Source organism: Garra rufa, chromosome 18 (assembly GCF_049309525.1).
Source record: "Garra rufa chromosome 18, GarRuf1.0, whole genome shotgun sequence".
In the NCBI taxonomy this organism is placed as follows: domain Eukaryota; kingdom Metazoa; phylum Chordata; class Actinopteri; order Cypriniformes; family Cyprinidae; genus Garra; species Garra rufa.
Window position 1 is genome coordinate 12,725,993 of NC_133378.1, and position 26,857 is coordinate 12,752,849.

A 26,857-nucleotide genomic window follows, 5' to 3' on the forward strand; every position below is an offset into this window, starting at 1 on the left:
TCTTTCTCTTCGCTCCAGAGAATCATTAGTCAAACTGTCTGAGAAAGAGAGGAAGAGAGAGAGCCAGCATAACCAAACTGTCACAGACTCATTACGGTTTCAACCTTCTTGCCACCTTCCCATAATTCCCTGCGGTGGTTCGTCTGGTGTGTTCTCGGCGCTGTAGGTATTCCTGGATCATACCGCAGAAAGAAACTAATCGAAAGCCTCAAACAGAAACATTCTTAAAAAGCTCTTAATTATGAGACGCATATCTGGATATAAACATTTAAAGACATTATATGTGATCCCTGGACAGTCAAACACTGATTAAAAATGTTTGCGGGTAAAGGTGAGAGTGTAAACACTCTTGATTGTTCAGCTCAGGCATGCTATTAGCTTGATTACTGTCATTATCACACAGACGGTTAATGACACATTTCTGACATTTGTTTGTGGCACATGATCAGAATATAACGGCCTAATATGACCATTTAGTTGAGTAGCACAAACACACTAATTTTCCCTGCAGGAAAATCTGACGAGACAGCAAAATGCTGGAGAACGGAGGGGAGAAGAAAATGTGTTGAAGATGATAGGATGAAAAGGAGAGGAACAAAGAGGGACAAAATGAGACCAGAGATGAGACCACAGAAGAGAGAGGAGAGGACACAGGAAAAGAAAAGAAGATTAAACAAAATGAGACTAGAAACTAGAAAGTCAATGTGAGGACAGAGGACATGATATAACACATGAATGGAGAGGCAAAGAAAGAGACATCATGATACAGAGATTAAATAAGGGGAAATGAGACAAGATGAGATGAGAAACAAACGAGAGACAGCAGATGAATTAAGATGAGCATGGAGAGCATTCAAAATAAGATGATTAGGACACAAGAAAGAAGACAAGATATAGAAGACAAGATGAGACAAACATGGGACAAAGATGAGATGAAAGAAGACAATAAGAAGAGAGCAGGTACAAAATGAGATGAGGGAGGAGACAAGATGACATGAGAGAGAAGAAGAGACATTGGGAAGAGATATCAGAGAAAAATGTTTAAAAAAGATGAGGCAAGCAAACAGACAAGTTAAAAAAGATAGTGATGAGATTAAATGAAAAATGAGACGAGAAGAGACAAGAGATGACGAAGAAGAAACCTTGAGATGAGATGAGCCTAGATGACGAGAGGAGACAAGTTCAGAAGAGACAGATGAGACAAGATGCAATGTGAAAATGAGACGAGGAGAAAGATATGAGAGAAAAAAGTAAAACAAAAATGAGGCGAAATGAGACGGAAAAGCAGACAGCAGACAGAAAGCAGAAAGTTTCAGACAATAAGAGGAAAAAGTATATTAGAGAAAAAGGTATAAAAAATAGATGAGACAAGCAAGCAAACAAACTGAAAAGAGTGTGAAATGAAAAAGACGACGAGAATAGTATATTTTCCTTGTTCTAATGCCATTCTTTCAATATTACATGTTAAAATTTTATTTCAATTGATCTGTTGTTTCAAATTGTTTTCTGTTGTTTGTGTTCTCTATCCCTATGAATGCTTTGGCAAATGCTAAATGTGTTTTTGTCATGCCAATAAAGCTGTTTGGTTTGAATTGAATTGAAAGGTATAAAACAAGATGACATGAGACAAGGTGACAAGACACTGAGAAAAGGGAAATACAAGAAAAGACAAGATGATTAAAAGGTACAAAATGAGACAAGATGGGAGACAAGAAAACAGAAGAGAAGATGAGATAAAAGAGAAGAAAAGACAATAAGAAGAGAAAGTCAAGAAAAAGGTATAGTCCAATTCGGTGTTTGAAAAACAGTGATGACGTTTATTTGTGGGTGGAAAGTGACAGATTTCAAGTGGTGTGACAAGAAAACTGATGAGAAGATGATGAAAGGTGAGAAAAGACCATGAGAAGAGAAAGCCAAGAAAAATGTTCAAGATAAGGTGACACAGGTTCAGAAGAGACAGTTGTAGAGAGCAGAGAAGTTAAAAAGAGAGTGATGAGACAAGACAGACACAAAAATGAGACGAGACAAGACATGAGACAAGAACAGGTGAGAAGATGAGATGAAAGGAGAAAAGACAATGAGAAGAGAAAGCCAAGAAAGGGTACATACAAGTGATACAAGTTCATGAGAGACAGATGTAGAGAGCAGAGAAGTTGAAAAGAGAGTGATGAGACAAGAAAGAAACACAAATTAGACAAGACATGAGACAAGAACAGGTGAGAAGATGAGATGAAAGGAGAAAAGACATAGATAGATAAAATCAGAGAAGTGACGAGACAATGGGAAGAGAAAGATAAGGAAAAAAGGTAAAAATTTGGTGAGATAAGACAAGCAGACAAGTTAAAAATTGTGCTGAGACAATATTTAATGAAAGAGACAAGACGAGAGGCAAAAGATAGTAGAGAGAAAGGTACAAAAATGAGACAAGACAGGAGACAAGAAAACAGATGAGAAAACAAAATGAAAGATGAGAAAAGACAATGAGAAGAGAAAGCCAAGAAAAATGCACAAGAGGTGATACAGGTTTAGAAGAGACAGACTGAGACAGACAAGTTGAAAAGAAAGTGATGAGACAAGTAAGGTACAAAATGAGACAAGACAAGACAGGAGACTAGAAACAGACAAGAACGGATGAGAAGAGGAGATGAAAGAAGAAAAGACAATGAGAAGAGAAAGCCAAGAAGGGTGATACAGCTTCAGAAGAGATAGACTGAGAGAGCAGACAAGTTGAAAAGAAAGTGATGAGACAAGAAAGGTACAAAATGAGACAAGACTGGAGACAAGAAAATACAGATAAGAAGATGAGATGAAAGAGGAGAGGAGAAAAGTTGAGAAGAGACAGATAAGATAAGACAAGATGAGAGGAGAACAGATGAAATCAGAAAAGAGAAAGATAGGAAAAAAGGTAAAAAATGAGGTGAGATGAGACAAGTGTTGAGACAATATTTAATGAAAGAGACAAGATGAGAGACGAAAGATAATAGAGAGAAATGTAGAAAATGAGACAAGACAAGACTGGAGACAAGAAAATACAGATGAGATGATGAGACGATAGAGGAGAAGAAAGAAGACAAGATGAGAAAAAGGTACAAGATGAGATGAGAGAGGAGACAAGTTCAGAAGAGACAGAGGAGATAAGAGGAGAAGACATTAAATGAGGTTTGAGAAAGAAAGGTAAAAAAAAATTAGATGAGACGAGACAGGAGACAACAAAGAGAGATGAGATGAAAGTGGAGAAGAAACAACAACAAGACAAAGATGAGAAAAAGGTACAAGATGAGATGAGAAAGAGAAGACAAGTTCAGAAGAGACACAAGAGAAGACATTAAATATGAGAAGTGACGAGACAATGAGAAAACAGCAATGAGACGACATTTAAAGAGGAGACAAGACAATTAGAATATATAGGTTTGAGAAAGAGAGGTAAAAAATGAGATGAGACGAGACAGGAGACAACAAAGAGAGATGAGAAGAGAAGAGATGAGATGAGATGAAAGAGGATAGAAACAACAAGACAAATATGAGAAAAAGGTACAAAAAGAGATATGAGAGAGGGGACAAGTTCAGAAGAGACAGAAAAGAAGACATTAAATGAGAGAAGTGAAGAGACAATGAGAAAACAGCAATGAGACGAGATTTAAAGAGGAGACAAGACAATTAGAAGATATAGGTTTGAGAAAGAGAGGTAAAAAAATGAGATGAGACGAGACAGGAGACAACAAAGAGAGATGAGACGAGATGAGATGAAAGAGGATTAGAAACAAGAAGACAAAGATGAGAAAAAGGTACAAAATGACATGAGACAGAAGAGAAGACATTAAATGAGAGAAGTGACGAGACAATGAGAAAACAGCAATGAGACAAGATTTAAAGAGGAGACAAGACAATTAGAAGATATAGGTTTGAGAAAGAAAGGTAAAAAAATTAGATGAGGCGAGAAAGGAGACAACAAAGAGAGATGAGAAGAAACAACAAGAAGACAAAGATGAGAAAAAGGTTCAAAATGAGATATGAGAGAGGAGACAAGTTCAGAATTGACAGAAAAGAAGACATTAAATGAGAGAAGTGACGAGACAATGAGAAAACAGCAATGAGACGAGATTCGAAGAGGACACAAGACAATTAGAAGATATAGGTTTAATAAAGAAAGGTAAAAAATGAGATGAGACTAGACAGGAGACAACAAAGAGAGATGGGACGAGATGAGATGAAAGAGGATAAGACACAACAAGAAGACAAAGATGAAAAAAGGTACAAGATGAGATATGAGAGAGAGGAGACAAGTTCAGAAGAGACAGAAGACGACATTAAATGAGAGAAGTGAAGAGACAACGAGAAAACAGCAATGAGACGAGATTAAAAGAGGAGACAAGACAATTATAAGATATAGATTTGAGAAAGAAAGGTAAAAAAAAATTAGATGAGACGAGACAGGAGACAACAAAGAGAGATGAGACGAGATGAGATGAAAGAGGATAATAAACAACAAGAAGACACAGATGAGAAAAAGGTACAAGATGAGATATGAGAGAGGAGACAAGTTCAGAAGAGACAGAAGACGACATTAAATGAGAGAAGTGAAGAGACAACGAGAAAACAGCAATGAGACGAGATTAAAAGAGGAGACAAGACAATTATAAGATATAGATTTGAGAAAGAAAGGTAAAAAAAAATGAGATGAGACGAGACAGGAGACAACAAAGAGAGATGAGACGAGATGAGACAAGACAGGAGACAACAAAGAGAGATGAGACGAGATGAAATGAAATAGACACAAGAGTTGTGATGAGGGAAGACAGCGGTGAGACTGACCGTGCAGTGAGTCTGCTGCTGCAGTACTGTGGGCACGTCTCCTCCGATGGGCATCTGTTTGTTGAGTTCCTCATCCTTCACACTGATCCAGCGACCCAGTTCCTCCAGGACTGACAGAAGCCGGTTCCAGCGCTCAGCACTGGCCTCCAGATGAGCTCTGCACACACATTCACATACTTATTCAGATAACACAAATCTAAATACTAATGAAGATGTTATTAAGAATCAAGTGTGTGAATAAAAAAAAAAAAATGTCTTATATATTTTAAATCATATAAACATTTTAATGACCATTTTAAGAGGTCTTAAACATGGCAATGGAAAAAAGAAATCGTGATACAGCCTAAAGTGATTTTTAAACTTAAGCCTAAAAAAGGCTATGATTTCATGAAATAAATATGAGCGCTGCATGTTTCAAAGTAAAAATGCATCACAAATCTTGTGCATTCTCCAGGCTCACTGTTTTAGAGCATTAGTTTGTATCTATGTCAATAGACTACTTATGATCTACTGTTGATGAATTACGACAATGTTTACTTTATGGTGTTTATACTGTAATATGTTGCAGATAGTTGTAAGAGTGCATATATGATCTCGCTCATCTGTTTGAATGAGCAGCCAGCAATAATAAAGTATAGACGTTTCAAAATAAGAGTCCCAGTCTAGTTATAATATTATACATTTATACACTACCGTTCAAAAGTTTGGGATTAGTTAGATTTGTAATGTTTTTTAAATAAGTTTTTACGCTCATCAAGCCTGTTAATTTGATCAAAAATACAGAAAAAAATAATATAGTGAAATATTACATTATGTAAAACAATGTTTTTTTTTTCTATATTAATATATATTTAAATTTAATTTATATCTGTAATAAAAGTTACATTTTCAGCATCATCGCTCTTTAGTGTCACATGATCCTTAAAAAAATCATTCAAATATGTTAATTTATTAGCAGTGCTGGAAATATGAAAATTATTTGGAACCTGTGATATTTGATCAATAAAAGATTAAAAATAACAGCATTTATTTAAAATAACAAGGTTTTCTAAAAATATACACTACTGTTCAAAAGTTTGGGGTCAGTAAATTTTTATTCTTTCTTTTTGTGAAGGAAAATAATACTTCTATTCACAAAGACTGTGTTAGATTGATAAAAAGTGATAGCATAGATATCCATTGTTAGAAAATATTTATCTTTTGAATAAATGCTGTTCTTTTTAACTTGTTATTCATCAAAGAATCCTGAAAAAAAAAAAAATCACATGACCCAAAAAAAAAAATTGTGACTGGAGTAACAGCTGATGAAAATTCAGCTTTGCATCACAGGAACAAATAACATTTTGCAATATTACTGTTTTTTTTCCTTGATGAACATAAGAGAATTCTTAAAAAACATTAAAAGTCTTACCGATCCCAAACTTTTGAGTGGTAGTGTATGTAATAACTGCAATAAACAGACAATGCCAATATAGTTTATACAGTTTAAAGCAGGCCTACAAATAATGAGAATTATTAATTACAGTTTGAAGCAAAAATACTTAAAAACAGTGTAGATTTTGTATTCTAATTAATCATTTTGCTTGTTAAATGTCCCATTGTATCCTTTTATTAAGGGAAAACACAACAGTTGATATCTTTAACATTTCTTAAGACGCACCTGTCAAGTTTTTCATTTTTTTTTTTTTTTCATAAAGTGTTTTTTCAGACTAGTGGAAAGAAAACATCCAAAAGACAGTTAAGTGTTTCTTTTATAGCACTTTATCTATTTGTGTCAATAAATTTAAATTACAATCCATATTTTTAAAGGCTGTTTTCTCAAAATGAGTTTTTTTCTCCTACGTACACTGAGCCATAAATCTCCACTTCAGTTGCACTTATACAAACCAAACTTGACATTTTTATTATTTTCTATATCCTGAAGGTTTTTATACAGGGATTTGTTCATAATTAATTTGATTGATTTTGTACATTTTATTCCCCAAAAAACTGTAACAAATACATTGTTTTCTGTCTGTTCAAAATTCCTTCTGTAAAAACATTTGACTTAAATTTTGAATTAAACAAGAATTTTGAAACTGACTTCATCCAGTGTTTAGATTTTTGTACTAGAAATGTATGCAAATTAGTGCATATTTCATTAAACAATGCCTCGTTTGCATATTAAAACCTAACATTTTGGAAAACTTGTAATACAAAAAATGTTTGCAATTATCAACGTAATCAATCAACTGAGTAAGCAAGGTGATAAACTTTTTTCCTCTATTCACCTTCAGTGTCTCACCCTAATGTGCTATTTTTTTCAAATTAGAAACATGCTCCTCTGAAAAAAAAGCACTGGGGTGTGTGTTAATGGACGTATCAGCAAGACTTATAATTACACATGTTCACTAATTAGTGCCTAATTAGATTAGAACACAATTACACTGTTTTCCTCTCTCTCACACACATACACACACACAGTCACAGTCTCCTGTTGGTCTGTTTTGCCATTTGAAATGGTACACACACAACAACAACAACTATGCAACACACAAAGCTGCTCAGATTGACAACAGATTGGCTCCATCTGTCCTTACTAGTGACTCATGTCTGATGATTTTCAATTGACTTAAAAGGAGTCATTGGTGCAAAACTAACTTTTACATGTTGTTTGAACATTAATGTGTGTTGGTAGTTTGTGTACACAACCACCCTACAATGATAAAAATCCACCCAGTGGCATTTTTTTAATCTTTAAAAGTAATATCCCCTTTTTAAAATCACATCATTCTATTCTTGAACGCTTGTTGTCGTTGTGATGACACACAGTTGATTGACATTAGCGTTTTACCTTAGACCCGCTCTCAAACAGTCTGAATACGATCGCCATTGTGTGACTCAGGTGCAGAGGAAGACTCTAATTGAGCGATTGAGGTATTCTGTTGTTGGATGTAATAATGAACATAGCAGTAGTCATTTACTCCCGACATCTGAGCCGCTGAAGACGCAGAGGTTTAACCTTACTTTCGTTTTTAAATGGAAGGCGCCGATCCCGATCTACATATGCGTCTATGTTCGTGTGAATCGTTCCTGATGCAGCTTCACCCACAGCAGAAGTGAGTAGAAGGGTTTTTTTACGCATTTGTAAATGGCCTTTCTTAATAATGTGCTTGTTGGCAAGTTTCGCATATAAACGCAGCTACATGCAACTAAATGCAGCTAAATGTTGCTAAAGTAAACATTACATCTCGTAATCCCTCAGCAGAGAGGGGCGGGGCGAGCAGAGCTTGGTGGCATTTAAAGGGGCCATGTCTTAAAATTAGCTGATATTTTGCAGAGCTGATTTTGACAAGATAAAAGGGTGTGTTTAGACTACTATTGGGAATTTTTAACCAAAGTATATTAGAGACTTTTCATTAAGACCCTAAAGAATCATATGAACTTGTGGAAAATGGGCATCCGATGACCCCTTTAACATTATCGTGTGTGTGTGTGTGTGTGTGTGTGTGTGTGTGTGTGTGTGTGTGTGTGTGTGTGTGTGTGTGTGTGTGTGTGTGTGTGTGTGTGTGTGTGAGTGTGAGTGTGAGTGTGACTGACCGTATATTGGCTGATTTGGCCTTCAGGTCGTTCCAGCGCTGGTTCATGTCGTCCAGTCTCTGTTGGAGGAAAACAGCTTCCTCTGAGCTCCCCAGAGCCTTCACCATCTTCATCTTATTCCCCTCCACACTCCTGAAGACATCATTATGAGCCTCGATCTCCGCCTGAATGTCCTACACACACACAGAGAGACAGACAGAGATTGCTTTAATTGCACTGTTACCACCTTCATTATGTGGATTCGTTAAAGGGAAAGATAAATAAATCAACAAAGACAGACAGAGACGTCTCCACACCTCCTCTGAGAGGAAAACAGACAATTAAAGCTGTCAGTCTGAAACCGAACATCACTATATACACACACAGCACATTTCGAACTGAAGATTAATCACATTGTGTGAAAAGACTCATGATAACAATGAGCACACAATCTAGACCATCAAGTTGTTGTCACTATTTTGAGTTTGGTTTTAGTTTCATGGTGGTTAGGTTTCATTTTTTATTTGTGCTTTTCAGTTTTTATTTCTTATATATCACAGCACCACACTTTATATCATACATCTGTGATGAAAACTATTTATCAGAACCTGCATCATGTTTAAAACCAAATTAATCTAAACTGCCTTTAAAGTTTACTAGTGAAATGCACAGCATCACAGCACACGGCATGATTTTCTGTCAGGATTTCCTATCTAATGTCACTCTAGATATTTATGATACATCAACATTGATTCAATCACACCACTTGCGCAGTTTCTATTTGGTTCTTTCTGTCAGAATACACTGACAGACTTATCTACACTGCCGTTCAAAAGTTGAGGATTTTTTATGTTTTTAAAAAAGTTTCTTATGCTCATCAAGACTGTTTATTTGTTCAAAAATACAGGAAAAAATTGTGAAATATTATTACAATGTAAAATAGTGTTTTTCTAATTAATTAATCTAATTTATTCTTGTAACGCAAAGCTGGATTTTCAGCATCACTATTTTAGTCTTTAACGTCACATGATCCTTCGGAAACCAATCAAATGCTGATTTATTATCAGTGTTGGAAACAGTTGTGCTGCTTAATATTTTACTTAAAACCTGTGATACTTTTTTCAGGATTCTTTGATGAATAAAAGCATTTATTTAAAATATATATCTTTTCTAACAATATATGATACTGTTCAAAAGTTTGGGGTCAGTACATTTTTATTCCTTTTTTTTAAGAAATTAATACTTTTATTAAAGCAAGGATGTGTTAAACTGATAAAAAGTGATTAAGCAAAAGAAAAGTGATAAAGCAAAGACTTTACAAAAAATATATATTTTGTATAAATGCTGTTCTTTTAAATTTTGTATTCATCAAAGAATCCTAAAAAAAAAGAAAAAAAAGAAAAAAGAATCATGGTTTCCAAAAAATATTTGGCATCACAACTGTTTTCAAAACTGATAATAAAACTAACTAGATAAAACAATTTTTTTTTTTTTTAATGTTGATTAAGTTTTATGGTTTTCAGTCTGAGATAGATAGATAGATAGATAGATAGATAGATAGATAGATAGATAGATAGATAGATTCTGGCATGACTAGCATGTTGCTAGCATGTTTACAACATGATTTGAATGAGTTTGAATAGTGTTGATCATTTGAACATTCCGTCAATGTAAGTCTATGGGATTTTTCTCAGTTTTATTCATTATGTAAAAAAAAAAAAAAAACATTGCAAGACTTTTTTTAAACTTATATATAGTTTAAAATTGCCATTTGTTTTGATAATGCATGTTAATAAAGCTTGTTTGGAGAGATTGAGACATGCAGAGGACAGTAGAAGGAGGTTTGGGTCTTTTCCAGTTCATTTGCAAAGTGCTCTCTGTGACTTAAACTCTCTCTCTCTGTCACTCCTTTAAAGAATATATAACAGAATACCAATGAACATACACAACAGCGTTAACTCTATGCTGCTGAAACACATCAGAAAGCACAGAGATGAAATAAGGTATTATGCAAATATTATGTTGAAGGTCCCAACAGAATTCAATGAGAAAGACAAAAGCACTGACTACTGCTGTCTGACTGACATACGAAAACAGAGAACAGAGAACAAAAGAAAAAACAAAACAACAACAAAACAATGTCTCATACAGCAGAACTGCCTGTGGACAAAACAAACAAACAAAAATAATAAAAATAAAAAAGCACCGTCTCAAACTACAAAACTTTCAGTAAACATAAAACAAAACAAATGCATTAAAAAAATGTCTTAAACAACAAAACTGTCAGTGAACAGAACAAAAGAGAAAACAACAAACAAAACAATATCTCAAACAATAAAACTGTCAGTAAACAAAAAAAAAACAACAAAGAATTTATCAAACATCAAATGTAAACAACAACAAAAATCAGACTGTCTAAACAAAACGGTCAGTAAACAAAATGCATAAATAAAAAACAAAACAATGTCTCACACAAAACTGACAGTGAACAGAACAAAAAAGAAAACAACAAACAAAATGTCTCAAAGGGGAAAAAAACTGCCAGTAAACAAACAAGCAAATAAATAAACTAAAAGTAAACAAAACAAAGAATTTCTCAAACAAATTTCAGCTATCAGTAAACAAAACAAAACAAAAAACATGTCACCTATCAGTAAAGAAAAAAAAACAACAACAAAAAACAAAGCAAAACCAGAACAAAAAAGATAACAATGTCTCAAACAATAAAATTGTCAGTAAACAAACAAACTAAATTTAAACAAAACAAAGAATTGAAAACAAATCAGTGAAGAAAAAAAAAAAAAAAAGTGTCACTAAAAAAAATATCAGACTGTCTAAACAAAACTGTCAGTGAACATAAAACAAAAACAAAACAGAATGTCTCACAACAAAACAGAGTGAACAGAACAAAAAATAAAACAACAAACAATAAAACTGTCAGTAAACAAACGAACAAATAAACTAAAAATAAACAATACCAAGAATTTCTCAACAAATATAAACTATCAGTAAACAAAAAACAAAAAACACATCACCTATCAGTAAATAAAAAATAATAATAAATACAAATCTGACTGTCTAAACAAAACTGTCAGTGAACATAACAAAATACATAAAGAAAACAAACAAAACAGAATGTCTCATACAACAAAACTGACAGTGAACAGAACAAAAAAGAAAACAAACAAATAAATGTCTTAATAAAACTCTTAGTAAACAAATTAACAAATACATAAACTAAAAGTAAACAACACAAATAATTTATCAAACAACACATATCAACTATCAATAAAAAATAAAAATAAAAATTCACCTTTCAGTGAAAACTAAAAATAAAACAAAACAAAAATAATCTCACAAAAAACTGTCAGTAAACAAAAACAAAAAATCTGACTGTCTAAAGAAAACAACAAAACTGTCAGTGAACATAAAACAAAATAAATATATAAAGAAAACAACAAACAAAACATTGTCTCATACAACAAAACCGACAGTGAACAGAACAAAAAAGAAAACAACAAAATGTCTTAAACAATAAAATTGTCAGCAAACAAATAAACTAAAATTAAACAAAACAAAGAACTGAAAAATATAAACAAATATAAAATATATAATATATTTTTTTAAAAATATAAAAATATAAATTCAATAAACTAAAAAAACAAATCTGACTGTCAGTGAACATTAAACATATACATAAAAAACAAACAAATCAATGTCTCAAACAAACAAAAACTGTAAAAGTGTCAGTAAATAAATGAACAAGTAAACAACAACAAAACCAAAAAAAACCTAATTTTACTCTTCAGTGAAAAAAAAAATCTAACCAACAACTGTCAGTAAAAAAAAAATCGGAATGTCTAAACAAAACAACAAAACTGTCAGTGAACAAAAAACGAAACAAATACATAAAACAAACAAAACAAAACAATGTCTTATACATCAAAACAAAAAAGTAAACACAAAAAACAATGTCTCAAACAATAACACTGTTAGTAAACAAATAACTAAACTAAAATTAAACAAAGCAAATTTCTCAAACAACAAAAATCTGTAAACAAAACAAAACAAAAAAACATATCACATATATCACATAAAAAACATATTCACAATTATAAGTGAAAAAAATAAAAAAATAAAAAAATAAATAAATAAATAAAAAAAATCACAAAAACTGTCGGTAAACAATGAAAAAAAAAAATCGGAATGTCTAAACAAAACAACAAAACTGTCAGTGAACAAAACAAAACTGTATATAAAAAACAGCACAGAAAAAAACAAACAAAAAATAAACAAACATCATTTCTCAAATATCAACTATCGGTGAACAAAAAAAAAAAAAAAACTTCTCCAAAAAAAATTCTAAAAAAAGAGTCAATGGTTGGACAAAATGTCTAAACAAAACAACAAAAGTGAAAACAAAATATAAATAATAATATAAAATCAAAATTAAATTAAAAAACCTCACAAAAACGGTCAGTAAACAACAACAAAAAATCTCTAAAAAAAAAAAAAAAAAAGTCAATGGTTAGACAAAACAATGTCTAAACAAAACAACAAAAGGGTCAGTAAACAAAAACAAATCAAAAAACAAACAAACAAAAACTTCACGAACCTCACAAACTTTGGAAAATCCAGCAACTATATCTTATTCAAATGATGCTGCCTGGTACGCAATAAATAGGACTATTTTAGGAATATTTTTCAACCAATCAGATCAGAGCTTGCCATTCCGGAAGGTTATAGGACTGCAATTTGCATCAAACTGTCTGTTGACATTATGGTTTAGGTAATGCATGTGTTTAATTAAAAAAAAAAAATAAATAAATAAAATAAAAACTCATACACATGCATGCACAGAACCACTAGTCTGCACCTTGAGCATGCAGCGGCGTGTCTGCGCTCTTAAAGTCGAATTTCTGCTGTTCATCTGTTATAGTTCTTAATGAAATATTTAACTGTGATCAATTCAAGCACGAGCCCCACACACACTCCTAAACTCCCTCATCTGGCAGTCTGACCTATTAAACGAGGCAATAAAAAAGCTTTTCTCGTTAATAAAGTTAAATAATTGCTTCTCGATCATAAAGACTCCCCAGAGCTGTCGTTCAGCATGCTCCAATTTAACCAGACTTACCCACAAACCCATAAGAGAGAGAGAGAGAGAGACAGGGAGACACAGGTTAAAAGAAAGGGGAAAAAAAAAAAAAAAAAAAAAAAACGTGACATTTTCATGTTTGACCTTTCCTTGTTTGTTGATGGAAGCATCCTCATCGACTAACACACACACACACACACACACACACACACACTCTCACAGGTGGGAGATGCTCTCCAAACTGAGAGCACTCTGAAAGCCTCTCTTTTCTGGAAGTAGTTATTGCACAGATAGCAGACACTTTTATCCAAAGTGACTAACAGTACACTTACTGCCGCACCGTCCCCTCCAGCGAACTGAGCTTAAGTGTCTTGATTGAGGACAAAATTGGGAGAGTTCACGGATCAGGCCTTATGGGACTTTCTTTACAGGTCAGGAAATAGTGTCTTTTTTATTATTAAAAAAATGATTTAGTGGTAATTGTGCCACTCGCAGCAATATATACCAGATGAAACGGTTTGCCACGTACAATGAACTGTCCCAATAACAAAAATGTGAAGAAAAAAAAGGTGTTGTTACATGGCAACCTGGAGGAAAAACATCAAAACTTGCAGCATCCTAGACAGAGTGTTCTGATATCAGATATGGTACAAATATATTATGCAAAAAATGAATTGTAAAGAAAAAAAAATACTATACATTACCAGTCAAAAGTTTTTGAACAGTAAGATTTTTAATGTTTTTAAGTGTCTTCTGCTCACCAAGCCTGAATTTATTTGATTCAAAATACAGCAATAGCAGTAAACATGCGAAATATTTTTATTATTTAAAATGATTGTTTTCTATTTGAATATATTTTAAAATGCAACTTATTCCTGTGATCAAAACTGAATTTTCAGCATCATTATTGCAGTCTTCAGTGTCACATGATCCTTCAGAAAAAAATTTAATATGCTGATTTGCTGTTCAAGAAACACTTATTATTATTATTAAAATTTAAACAATTGAGTTTTTTTTTTCAGGATTTTTTTTATGAATAGAAAGAGCCAAATATCAGCATTTATATGAAAAAAAAAAAGCTTTTGTAACATTCAAAAGCTTATTTTTATGTATGTATGTGTGTGTGTGTGTGTGTGTGTGTGTGTGTATATATACACACACACATACATACATACACACACACACATTTTTTGACAAAGAAATTATATTTTTTATTATTATTTAGCAGAGATGCTTTAAATTGACCAAAATGATGATAAAGTCATTTAAAATGTTACAAAGTATTTCTTTTTCAGATAAATGTTGTTCTTCTGAGCTTTTATTCAACAAAACCTAAAAACAAAAATTCTACTTCGCTATTTTTTAGCTTTTTTTTTTTTTTGAGCAGCAAATCAGAACATTAGAATGATTTCTGTAGGATCATGTGACTGGAGTAATGATGCTAAAAAAATCAGCTTTGAAATCACAAGAATAAATTACATTTCAAAATATATTCAAATAGAAAACAGTTATTTTAAACAGTAAAGTTTGGTGAGCAGAAGACATTTCTTCAAAAAACATTAAAAAAAATCTACTGTTCAAAAACTTTTGACTGGAAGTGTATATAAAAATGTGCAAAATACATAAAAGATTCTAACAATATAAAACGCATTTGGCTACTGATATTGAGTATTATATATTCCTATTTGTACATATATTCTAAATTGCTTTGTTGTGATGCAACAGTCAATCTTTAAAAATACTATTCATTTTAGTGTTTTACTTTGTTTAGACTAAACTGTTTAAACAGCACTTATTTTATAAGTCATAACATTACAATTATTGCCTTATTGGTATGAACTAGAATTTTGGTAGAACATTTTAGTGTCCTTGTTACACATTTCATGCATTCATTATATTGACAATAGTAAATGAAGCATAATTCAAGGAACTAACTCTAAACTTAGAGTTTTTTATTATTTTGTTGTGTTTCTCATTTATTTATTGTTTATGTTGATTGTTTTAGTTTTTTTTTCTAGTTTTTTTTTAACAAACTAATTAAAAAAACTAGAAGTATTGCCTTGGCAACTACATCAAATTTAGATATATTTAGATATATTACACAATATTGATCATTAACATTACTCAATCTGTGTAACTACATTGTAACAAGGACACCTTTAAAAAAGGATTGTCAGTGCTTCATCTCTAACGATCCATTACGTTGTTTCAGATATAGTCTCCAACAATCTGGAGAGCAACAGTTTCCAGTCACATTTGGCACTTGTTTAACTTTCGAACCTAGTCGCCACACTACTCTGATCCATTCCTCCACAATCAAACAATCCATGAGCAAGCCTGAAAATACCTCCTCAAACTTCATCAGCAACTCCTGCAAGCTGAAGTTCAGACCAATCATCATGATCTCTGTGTATCTCCACCGCGCTACATTCCAAAACGCCAAAAACGGAGAGAAATCTGGCATGGGATCAGTCTCCTCTGGGGGTCCACACACGCATAACGCAGCTTATCATATGCAGGAACATCTGTGGCTTCAGCGTCTGGCAGCGTGGAGCGGTGCCTCAGCGGGTGCCTGAGCGCCTGTGCCGTAGGTCTGTCGCTTTGAGCTAAGAGCCGCATGCTCCAATGTTGGATGGGTCTCACCCAGTGTTTAGGATCTTCTGAAGGCCTGGGTGTTGGGAGGTAGATTGAAGATCGAGTCAGGGATTCCACCAAATATCCAAGTTGATACTGTGATCTGGAGATGATTTCATTCGCACAAAGCACAAACAGGTCTTTTTCTCAAGTACAGGCACACAGAAAGCGTCTTGTTTCTCCAGGTTCCTGTGACCCTCGGGCAAGCGTTCATACTCAATTACCCGTGTCAAAGAGCCTCTGTGTGGTTCGCTCTGACAGAAAGCACAGGAGAGCAGCACGGCTGTCTGATTTGCTCTCTCTTGTGGAAAACACGCGCTTAGAGTCAGCAAGCCAAGATAAGCGATGAAGGTCTGATCTTGAGGGGAACATCTAGACATGTGGAAAGGCCAGAAGCATCTTTCAAGTTCCTTTGTGTTCACAAGTCCATCAGCACGTGAAGAACATCCATTGAGATGGAGGATGGAAATGAGGTTTTCATTCTGGGTGGGTAAAGCTCTCCAGCGGCAGCTTGAGTTTTCTAGAACTTCCAAAAGTTTTTCTAAAACTCTCTGGCTGGCCAGCTTTCCTCAGTCTGCGGTCTTCTCTGACTGCTGGCTCCTGGAACTGACTTTTCCCGCTCTCTCTCTCTCTCCCTCTTCTGTCTTCCCTCCAGTGGCAGCTGTTTATTATTTTATTCAGCATCCTCTGTTTCCCCTCCTCTTTCCCTCCACTCCCCATCCCACTCCAAACTAACACAGGCACACACCCACTTCCTGTAGGGCCCCACCATGAAAGAGAGTGTGCCGAAAATGAAAAAGTAGAATGTTCGACAAAGTCGAAGGCGGGAAAGACAAAGTTTTATGAAGTATCGCAACTACTTCAGCATCTGTGAAACTCTGCAGCCGTAAATATGCGAAGCTCTCAAATGAGCAAGAGAGAGAGATTGAGTAAGCAGAAGTATGTGATAACAACATGTGATCTAGAGGATCATGCTCTATTTGCAAAGTCATATCTAACATCTAACAAACTGATCTGAACAGAGCTAACTCACATGCACTCTCAATAATAATCAATCTCTAAGACAATTTGAATTTGCTGACATCTAACAATTTAGCAATAAATTATATAATGTAACTTGTTCAGACATATCTCCTGGCATCATTGCCAACATTGTGATTATCGCGATAACAGTATTGCAAAAAGTCTCTAATTTAGGGCCCTATGATTTCCGCAATATGGAAAACATGGATGGAATTGTGGAATCCAGAATTTTGCTGCGTAATGTGGAATGTCAGGGAATTTCGTAAGTTTTTGATGGATAAATAAAAAGAAGGTCAGTACACCTAAATTTATACTACAGGGCCGTTGAACGCTTGAATCTGATTGGCTGACGAACGTCCTAATGGTGTGCATTATTTTCAGGGAAACGCACGGCGAACATAGTTCCAGGCAGCTTTTGACCGCTGTACATGTCTATATCACTTCGCCACACAATTTCAGTTATTTCAAAGGTCCTTACAGCCCAAAACGGCAAAATAACCAAAAGCTACAGTGACACTGGCCAAACTAATACATACGGTAAACAACAGGATAAAAACGACAGATTATGTCCATGTTTTTTCCACAATATTACGTTTTATTATGTACGGAAAGCATAATAAAATTATCGCTCTCTCTCACAGACGCACACACATACAGTTAGCACTCGTGCTAATGTTGTTAGCGCATCTTTGACGATAAACAACTTAAAAACGACATGACAGTTCTCACGCGAGGTACAGTAACAACGGCATGGTTTTGAAGAAAATGAACTTAAAGTTTAACTGTCAGTAGAGACGATGCTGCCAGTCACCTTTGAGAGAGACACAGACTTGAGAGAGGTAATTTACGATCTTAAACTCTCTCCCCCCTCTCTTGCCGTCCGTCTGCTTGTCTGTCGGTCTGTCTAAACTTCATTATTAACTGCATTAGTTTGCTATCAACGGCTGTAGCGTCGTTACTAGGTCTAAAATGACGTTTTGAAATTAGCAACGAAGGCATTCGATGAGCTGCGTAAGAAATTAAACCTACTTACAATAGTGGTTTAAGGACAAAAACTGGACACATGTCTTGAAATATATCATCTGATCGATGTCTTGAGGTGTGGTAACTGTAGTATAAGCGGAATAATTGACTTCGGGCCGTAGAATTCTGCGAAAATAATGCACACCCGCTTCGCGTCGTGACCGCATCACCGTCGTCAATTATTCCTTACACATATTCATATATATATATATGAAAGCTGCATGTTTTTTTTTGTGTGTCTCTGTGTGTGACGCCTCCATTGATTTCTGCCCCAGCTGTATAACTGTTGCATGACTGTTTCGCCAATCACTATTACATATGTCAGGTCTTTAGTGACCCGGACATACACTATCAGTCAAAAGTTTGGACACACTTCCCCATCAAAGAGAATAGGGCAGTGTGTCCAAACTTTTGACTGGTAGTGTAAATATCAAGCACAGATGGATCTCTAACTGCTGCAATAGCAAAAAAAAAAAAAAAAAAAAAAAAAAAAAATCTCTTGATATTTTAGGAACCATTACATAAGAATACAATTTTTCGTTACCTTTCGAAACTCAGAAGGGTTCTATATATGAGCAGATGATTTTACCATCAGAAAACAGAAATTCTTTTATATATATTTTTTTTTCTTGTTTTATTGTTCATAATAATTAGTTGAGAAATACTAAGAAAGCTGATGCCAAACTTAAAAATGAAGGAGGGAGAGAGTAGTAAATGACGTCCCGGGTCGCTATAGACTCTAGGTGTGCATTTAAGTTAACTATATGATTATATTAACACATGAAATTTATCTCCAGCTGCTCTGAGAATCATTTCATAAGCATTTTACTGCTTAACTCAAGACAAACGAGAGAAAAAAAAATGCATGACAGCCTGTTAAAAAAAAAAGTTTGGGTTAACTTGAAGAAATTATGACAGAAATATATTTATGTACAGTAGAACATTGGTCTCAATGATAACAATACTACTACTAATAATAATACATAAAAAATACCATTAAAGTTATGAAATTATTACCATATTTTTTCAATCATGTTTTAATTTTACAGAAAACCTCTGTTGCCCAGGATACTGTATGCCAAAATAAATTTAATTTCACTTGATTATGAATTCAATTGTTTTATAACTTCATTTGATTACTAACTAAATAAATAAATATTTAACCATTCAAATGGAGCACAGATGAACAGGAAAAATGAAATTTAAGGACAAAAATGGATTTCCTAAGGTCCTATTAACCGCAGCAAAGCACATCAATTACTTGATTACTTGCCATTTAAAAAGGTGCTTTAAACCCAAATGATAGTCAAACTAAAATGTTGATTTATTTTAGTAGATGGAAGTTAATTGATAAAGAGAAGCTTTGCAGGTAGGTGGATTTAGTCTCAGTTTGTTCTGATTCTTCATATCATTCCAGACAGACTGGATGATGATGATGATGACGAGATCAGATCTCTGTGTTGAGCACTGGCTGTTGTCAGACTCCTTGTGCAATTAATGGCAAAATGAATGTCTGGAAGTGTAAACTGATACTTCCCGACTGACGGGCTACAGCAAAAGATATAACTGACCATTTTTTAGCTGGTGAAAATACTAGTGTTCTAATAATTTTAGCCACCACTGTATTCTGCAACACCATAGATATATAACACATCACAGATGTCACAACTTCCTTCAGCAACATATTGCAAATTACCGCAGTAAAAACAGTAAAAAACATTTGATGTAGCTTATTGCAGTGATGTATAGCAATATACAGCAAATATGGCACTTAATTGTAGTAACATATTGCAGATTGTTAAATTCACCGCAGAACTAGCCAGTATATAGAGACAAACTGCATACATTGCAGCGTATGGAGATATTTTACAGATGTTACATCCTATAGCAAAGACGTACACATATTTTAGAGACACATATAGTGATGCTGCAGATACTCTAACATATTTTTGCAGATATATACTCTTAAAAATAAAGGTGCTTTAAAAGTTTCTTCAAGCGATGCCATTGAAGAACCATAGAAGATTTTTGGTTCCACAAAGAACCATTCAGTTAAAGAACCGTTTGTGAAACAGAAAGGTTCCTCAGATGTTAAAGATTTTTTATAGAGCCATTTAGACAAGAAAGGTTCTTCTATGGTGTCGTGAAGCACCTTTATTTTTAAGAGTGTAGTGTAAATATAGCAGCAAACACTCTTAAATTCATCATCTGGATCGAAAGATGTCTCAATGAAGCATTCGTCTCTCAAACGTCTGGGTTCATCCGTAAGTTTTGACTAAAATAAGTCTACGACTCCATCGCCAAATGTTCAATCACTCTCTCATATTTCCATCTTTCACATTTTTGCTTTTGTATTTGTCACCAATCTCTCACTTTCCCTTTAGATATCACCACCTATTCCTTTCTCTGCAGCGCTTGCAGTTCAACAGCCTTGTTCAGAGCCTCTCAGAGTGTGTGTTATGCTTCCTTTGAAATTCATAACGTACATATGGGCTCTTTCTTGGCTTGTCTAAATACATAAAGTCAGCGTGTCAGGGGCCATGTGGTCCGAAGTTACACGCGCGCAGCCTTACAGCAGCCAGGAGCGAAGACAGAAGACAATTCTGAATATTCATAAGCAAATCCCTTTGAAGTGCCTTTACTTCATTAGTGCATTTACATAATGAATATCAAGAGCGGCACGTTTGATGTGCGCAAAGTCGCGTGTGTGCGAGCGTAAACAAACCCTGCTGGATTACAATCAAATCAGGATATGAATATGTGTAACACATAATGGTTCATGAGTTAATACATGAGGATGTTTGTTTGCGCAAACAAAAGTAATGCAGATGATTACAACAACTGAGAATCAGGCTGCACCAATGGAAACACCAACGCTCAGTGGGGCGGTGTTAAAACACTGGCTGGAGAATAACACTAAATTGGTTGAAAGTGGAAAGAGGGTGAGGGGTGAAATGAAAGTGACTGGGAACATGAGGGAAAAGCTTCACACCTTTGGGAATTATGGGAGGAGAGTCATTGGGGAAACTGATAAGGCTAAGCTTGGACACACGGAAACTCAAACCATGTTTCAACATTGGCTACTGTTCATGAACGGTTTAACTTTATTAGGGGGCATGCCTACATGCACATTTGTGCTACATTGAAAACGCGCGCACACACATACACACACACACACACACACACACACACAAACAAACGCACACTTACTTTGATCTTGTGAAGTGTGATGGAGCAGATTTCTGTGCAGGTACTTCTAACAAACATCTGAGTCCAGTCCACATCTGCACTTTACTGATAATGGTTTGTGTGTGTATGTGTGAGTGTTTGTGTGTAGCTTGTGGACAAATGTCTCTAAATGTTAGCTAAATCTGACAAAACCTCCCTTAAAAGGGTCATCGGATGTCCATTCTCCACAAGTTCATGATTCTTTAGGGTCTTAATGAAAAGTCTCTAATATACTTTGGTTAAAAATTCCCAATAGTAGTGTAAAACACACCCTTTTACCTTGTCAAAATCAGCTCTGCAAAATATCAGCTCATTTTATGGCATGAGCCCTTTAAATGCAAATGAGCTCTGCTCGCCCCGCCCTTCTCTGCTGTGGAATGTTTACTTTAGCCATGTTTAGCTGCATTTAGCTGTGTTTATCGGCGAAACTTCCCAACTAGCACATTATTAAGAAAGGTCATTTGCAAAGATGCATAAAAACCTTATACTCACTTCTGCTGTGGGTGAAGCTGCATCACGAATGATTCACACGAACATAGACGCATATGTAGATCGGGATCGGCGCTTTCCTTTTAAAAATTAAAGTAACATTATTCTGTCTCTTAAGCGGCTCAGATGTTGGAAGTAAATGACTACTGCTGTGTTCATTATTACATCCAACAACAGAACACCTCAACTGACTGTTTCAGCTCGGGGAGGGCGGGTCTAAGGTAAGACGCTCATGTCAATCAACTGTGTGTCATCACAACGACAAGAAGCGTTCAAGAAGAGAATGACCTGATTTTAAAAAGGGGATATTACTTTTAAAGATTAAAAAAAATGCCACTGGGTGGATTTTTATCATTGTAGGGTGGTTGTGTACACAAACTGCCAACACACATTAATGTTCAAACAACATGTAAAAGTTAGTTTTGCATCTGATGACCCCTTTAAAGGGATAGTTCGAGCATTTAAGACATGAAGTTGTATGCAATCCTTATCAGCACTATAGTGTATACACACTGACCCACACTGCGTTCACCTCCCTGGTCAGAGTTCTGGCCGCTGGAAGTTTTTCAAGAAAGTAGTCACGGTTAGTTTCCGGGGCCTGAAAAACGTGAAAAAAATATATGCGTTTCAAAGCTTGATTAATTTACATCACAAAAAATACTCCTGACAAAAATCATACCTCAGTTTTAATCGGCACTATATTCTTTCCGTTTCCATCAATCCGCGCTGCTGTCAGTTCGCACGTTCCGATCAGCTGTTCCATTACACACTCGAATGACAACGACGTAAAAAGTAGAAAATTAACAATGGGGCGAACTTGTAAATTCCCAGGTTGTGACCACAAGAATGTGCAGGGATCGCCGTTCAGATTCCATCGTTTTCCTGTTTCTGATATAGTTATGAGACAGCTTTGGCTGGTTGCCATCGGCTACTCAGCGGGAGCTAAAATATCCAGTATCAAGGATTTTCGTGTGTGCAGTGCTCACTTCAGCGAAGACGATTACATCCCCAACCAAGGAGGAAAAATCAAAAAACAGATTTTAAAGAGTTCTGCTGTACCAGTACCACGGGTAAGCTCTATTTACTAACTTTATGTCGCATACGACAGGTTTATTTTGAAGCTAACGTCGGTTTTTAGGCTAACGTTACACTGAGAATATTCTAACCGGGGCAGTGATAGCATCGACAATAATCGACTGTCTATGTGGTGAGAAAATCGGCAAATGTCATCACTAATGAATTTAATTGAATCTATATAACACAACAAAATATGATGCTTTGCTATATTTGTTATTGTCTGTAACTATGCGGAACGTGTGTCGGTATCATCGTGTTTATAAGTGTGCTTGAAGTGACATACAGGTAGGTCTAAACCAGGTATCTCCAACTCCGGTCATCGTGAGCTACATTCCTGCAGCTCGATGTTTTCCTATGACAGGACACCTTTCTCAAATGAGACATTCTGTACAAGCCTGCTAATTACCCGTTGATTTGAGTCAGGTGTGTTGCATCAGAGAAAAACTAAAACCAGCAAGACAGTTGCTCACGAGGACTGGAGATCCCATGTCTAAACTGTACAGTAAACAATCTGATGTTTAGACTCCTGTGGAAATCACGTGAAACGAGGTCTAATATAAAAATGTATATATATCGTCTGTTCCGTCTGACATTGTGCTAAAATTGGTTTCATCATCAGAAGTTTCGTAGTCAGACATGTTGTCAGCGAGTCGCGCTTTCAACAGCTGATCGGAACGTGCGAACTGACAGCAGCGCGGATTGATGGAAACGGAAAGAATATAGTGCCGACTAAAACTGAGGTATGATTTTTGTCAGGAGTGTTTTTTGTGATGTAAATTAATCAAGCTTTGAAACGCATATATTTTTTTCACGTAAAAAGGCACAGTTTTGAGGCCCCGGAAACTAACCGTGACTACTTTCTTGAAAAACTTCCAGCGGCCAGAACTCTGACCAGGGAGGTGAACGCAGTGTGGGTCAGTGTGTATACACTATAGTGCTGATAAGGATTGCATACAACTTCATGTCTTAAATGCTCGAACTATCCCTTTAAGGATATCAGGAGGTGGGAAACCTCTGTGGGAATGTACGACTGGTTTGTGCTTTGAATGAGTTACAAACAACAGCTGCCATCTCCTGAATAAACTGACTGGCACAGTGATTGATTTATAGCAATTATTTTTACTCTCATTGTACACATTTATTTTGTATTTGCACAGAAAGCAATCAAGGACATCATTAACAACAACATACTAGGGGTGTAACAATATCAAAATCTCACGATACGATAATATTGTGATATGAAGTCCATGATCAAATATTTACTGCGATATGAATGAATTACTGAGTACATTTCACGGTTAAATTATTCTATATAACACTCTTTAAGAGTTTAAAATAAGAGCTCCCACCAATGTTCTTAACTAAGACAACTTAAGTCAGAAAAAAGTCAGTGAATTGACTTGCACCTGAACTTTAAGCTTTTTAAGCTTTTATTTTGACGGAAACAGCAAGAGAGCTTTCATTTTGAAGGAAAACTTCAGCTTCGGTGAAAACTTGGCTGAAGCTGAAGGTTTAGCAAAAGGCTTACAAAAACATGTTTCACTACAAATCTAGTGAAATGCTGTAATCATCTGCAATGAAAATAAAGCGTAACTTGTGGCCGGTGCATTCCCAAATGCACGCTAAACTCACAACACATGCAATAAAGGAGTTAACTGCATTCATTCACTGGGACAGAGCCGTTCTGAGGTGCGGAAAACACTGGACCACAAGCTGATTGCCTGAATAATGTGTGCACTTTGCTTTGAAACACACAGCAGAAACAGACTTGACGAAGGGATTAAGCCATATTGTGCTTTCTGTATTTTTCAGATACTGTGTCAAAGAATAATTGCCCAAAATGTATTGATTTATTTACTGTATATTACGGGGACCCGAACATGGGACACCCAAACCGGAACGCTGCTGCATGTCGATGCACTGCCCACAAGGCTACCGGCGCCGACACTCCTGTGTGTTTTTAACATAAATTTGTGTATTTGACAGTTCAAGCGCAATAAGACATGAAAGAGAAATTTTTATTTAGCACTCACAAGGTGGTACGAGCTGTAAAGGCGAAGCTCTATTCTGGAAAAGGGGGCGGGGAACAGCATTTGCATTTAAAGAGCCATGCATGAAAATAGCGTGTTCCTGCTTCCACTCAAAATAGGCATTTTTTTCAAATGATATAATAAATGATATGTGGGGTATTCTGAGCTGAAACTTCAGACACATTCTGGGGACATATGAGACTTACATTACACAGGGCTCTACGCTTACTTTTCTTTTTAAGAGCACTTTTCCAGGCTTTCCAGGTGTATATGTTTAATGAGGCTCAGAGGTGGCATGAGTGCAATTAAATTCATGAATTCATGTTTTTATTGATCGTTTTGATTGTTTTAAAAATACATTTTTGAATATAGAAATAAATGATTTCAGTAACTGAAAAGATACTTTTAAAATGAAACTAAATCTGCCAGTAGGTGGCGGCAAGTCACCGATTTAATTACTGAATCATTCATTAGATTCGTTCGAAGGGCTGATTCATTCAGGAATAAAGCAATTGACTGTCTTTATGAATGAGAAATGAATCACTGACATTCATAAACGAAACAACGCTGTGTTTAAATAGAGATGCACAGCGGATCAGTTGTGAATCGTTTCAGACTATTTTTGACGACAAAAAAAAGAGCAAAATCAGGCAACAGTGTTATAGTCAGACAATGTAAGTCACTTAATATTAACTTCTTGTTTATTGAACTGCTGTATTAAATCAATATCTCATTTACAAACTCCCTTAAAAATGATTATAAGCTCGCACTAAGCAATCTTAGTTCATTGCGATTTCACCAAGTTCCATTATAATCAACGAAGATCTCTCCACTGCACAATCAATCTCTTATTTACACTCTGTTCATGTTCTGTGCATCTCGTAAGAAGATGAATAATAGGTCTCCTTTAATTGTGATTGGTCTGTCCTTTTTGCAGTTTTGCATCCACATTATGTGTTGACTCTCATCCACACTCCTCAGAAAACAAAGCAATGTGTGCTCAGTGTCATGACCACAACGGCTCTGAAGCCACATTTCATTTAGCAGAACCACAGTCTATAATCTAAACAAACCTAAAACAAACACCATTCTTGCAGCAGTCTGACACTCCCATCCAGAATCTAGCAAATTGGACTTTTTTCCCCCACATCTTCCACTGGTGTGTGACTAAACTATATGATGCAAACACATGACTTCATTAGCGATAGCAGATGGTTGCATATGCTCAACGCAATCTACCAGTTATCCATCTGTAAGAGCCTAGAGCTGCTGATGTGTGTTTGTGATCGAAACGACACTTTCAGAGATTCTATCCTCAAATGAACCAGCCTTGAAAAATACATGTTTAATAAAAGCGCTGTAGCACACATTTATATAAAAAAAATAAATAATCACAATCAAAGCAAGACTATTGTTAGAGTTACTTATTTAAGGTAATAATGTTCTAGCGCTCACTAAACACTGAGAAAAGTATGAAAGAAGTTTTAAATGAACTGGTATAACCTCTTACCCTTAGCAAAAGAACATTATGCATTTATTTTTAAAGAAGTTCGTCTGAACAAAGCTCTTCTATATTTGGTTACAATAACAGACCTCTCACATCAGAAGATTTCATTTCTCTCTCTAAATATCTATATATCTTTCAGAAATATGTGCATCTATTCATCACATCACATGGATTAAAAATTTCAAGTCTTCAAGTGCTTTTGATATGCAGGTGCATCTCAATAAATTAGAATGTCGTGGAAAAGTTCATTTTTTTCAGTAATTCAACTCAAATTGTGAAACTCACGTATTAAATAAATTCAATGCACACAGACTGAAGTAGTTTAAGTCTTTGGTTATTTTAATTGTAATGGTTTCGCTCACATTGAACAAAAACCCA

The 26,857-nt window shown here is 35.1% G+C and overlaps 1 protein-coding gene across 1 annotated transcript in view; it reads right to left on the reverse strand.

Moving 5' to 3' along the window:
• Window positions 1-26,857, reverse strand: part of utrn (utrophin) — a 341,497-nt gene that overhangs the window by 121,650 nt on the left and 192,990 nt on the right. The window contains 2 exon segments of the mRNA XM_073822647.1: window positions 4,813-4,969; window positions 8,392-8,564. Coding sequence (XP_073678748.1) covers window positions 4,813-4,969; window positions 8,392-8,564 — 330 coding nt within the window.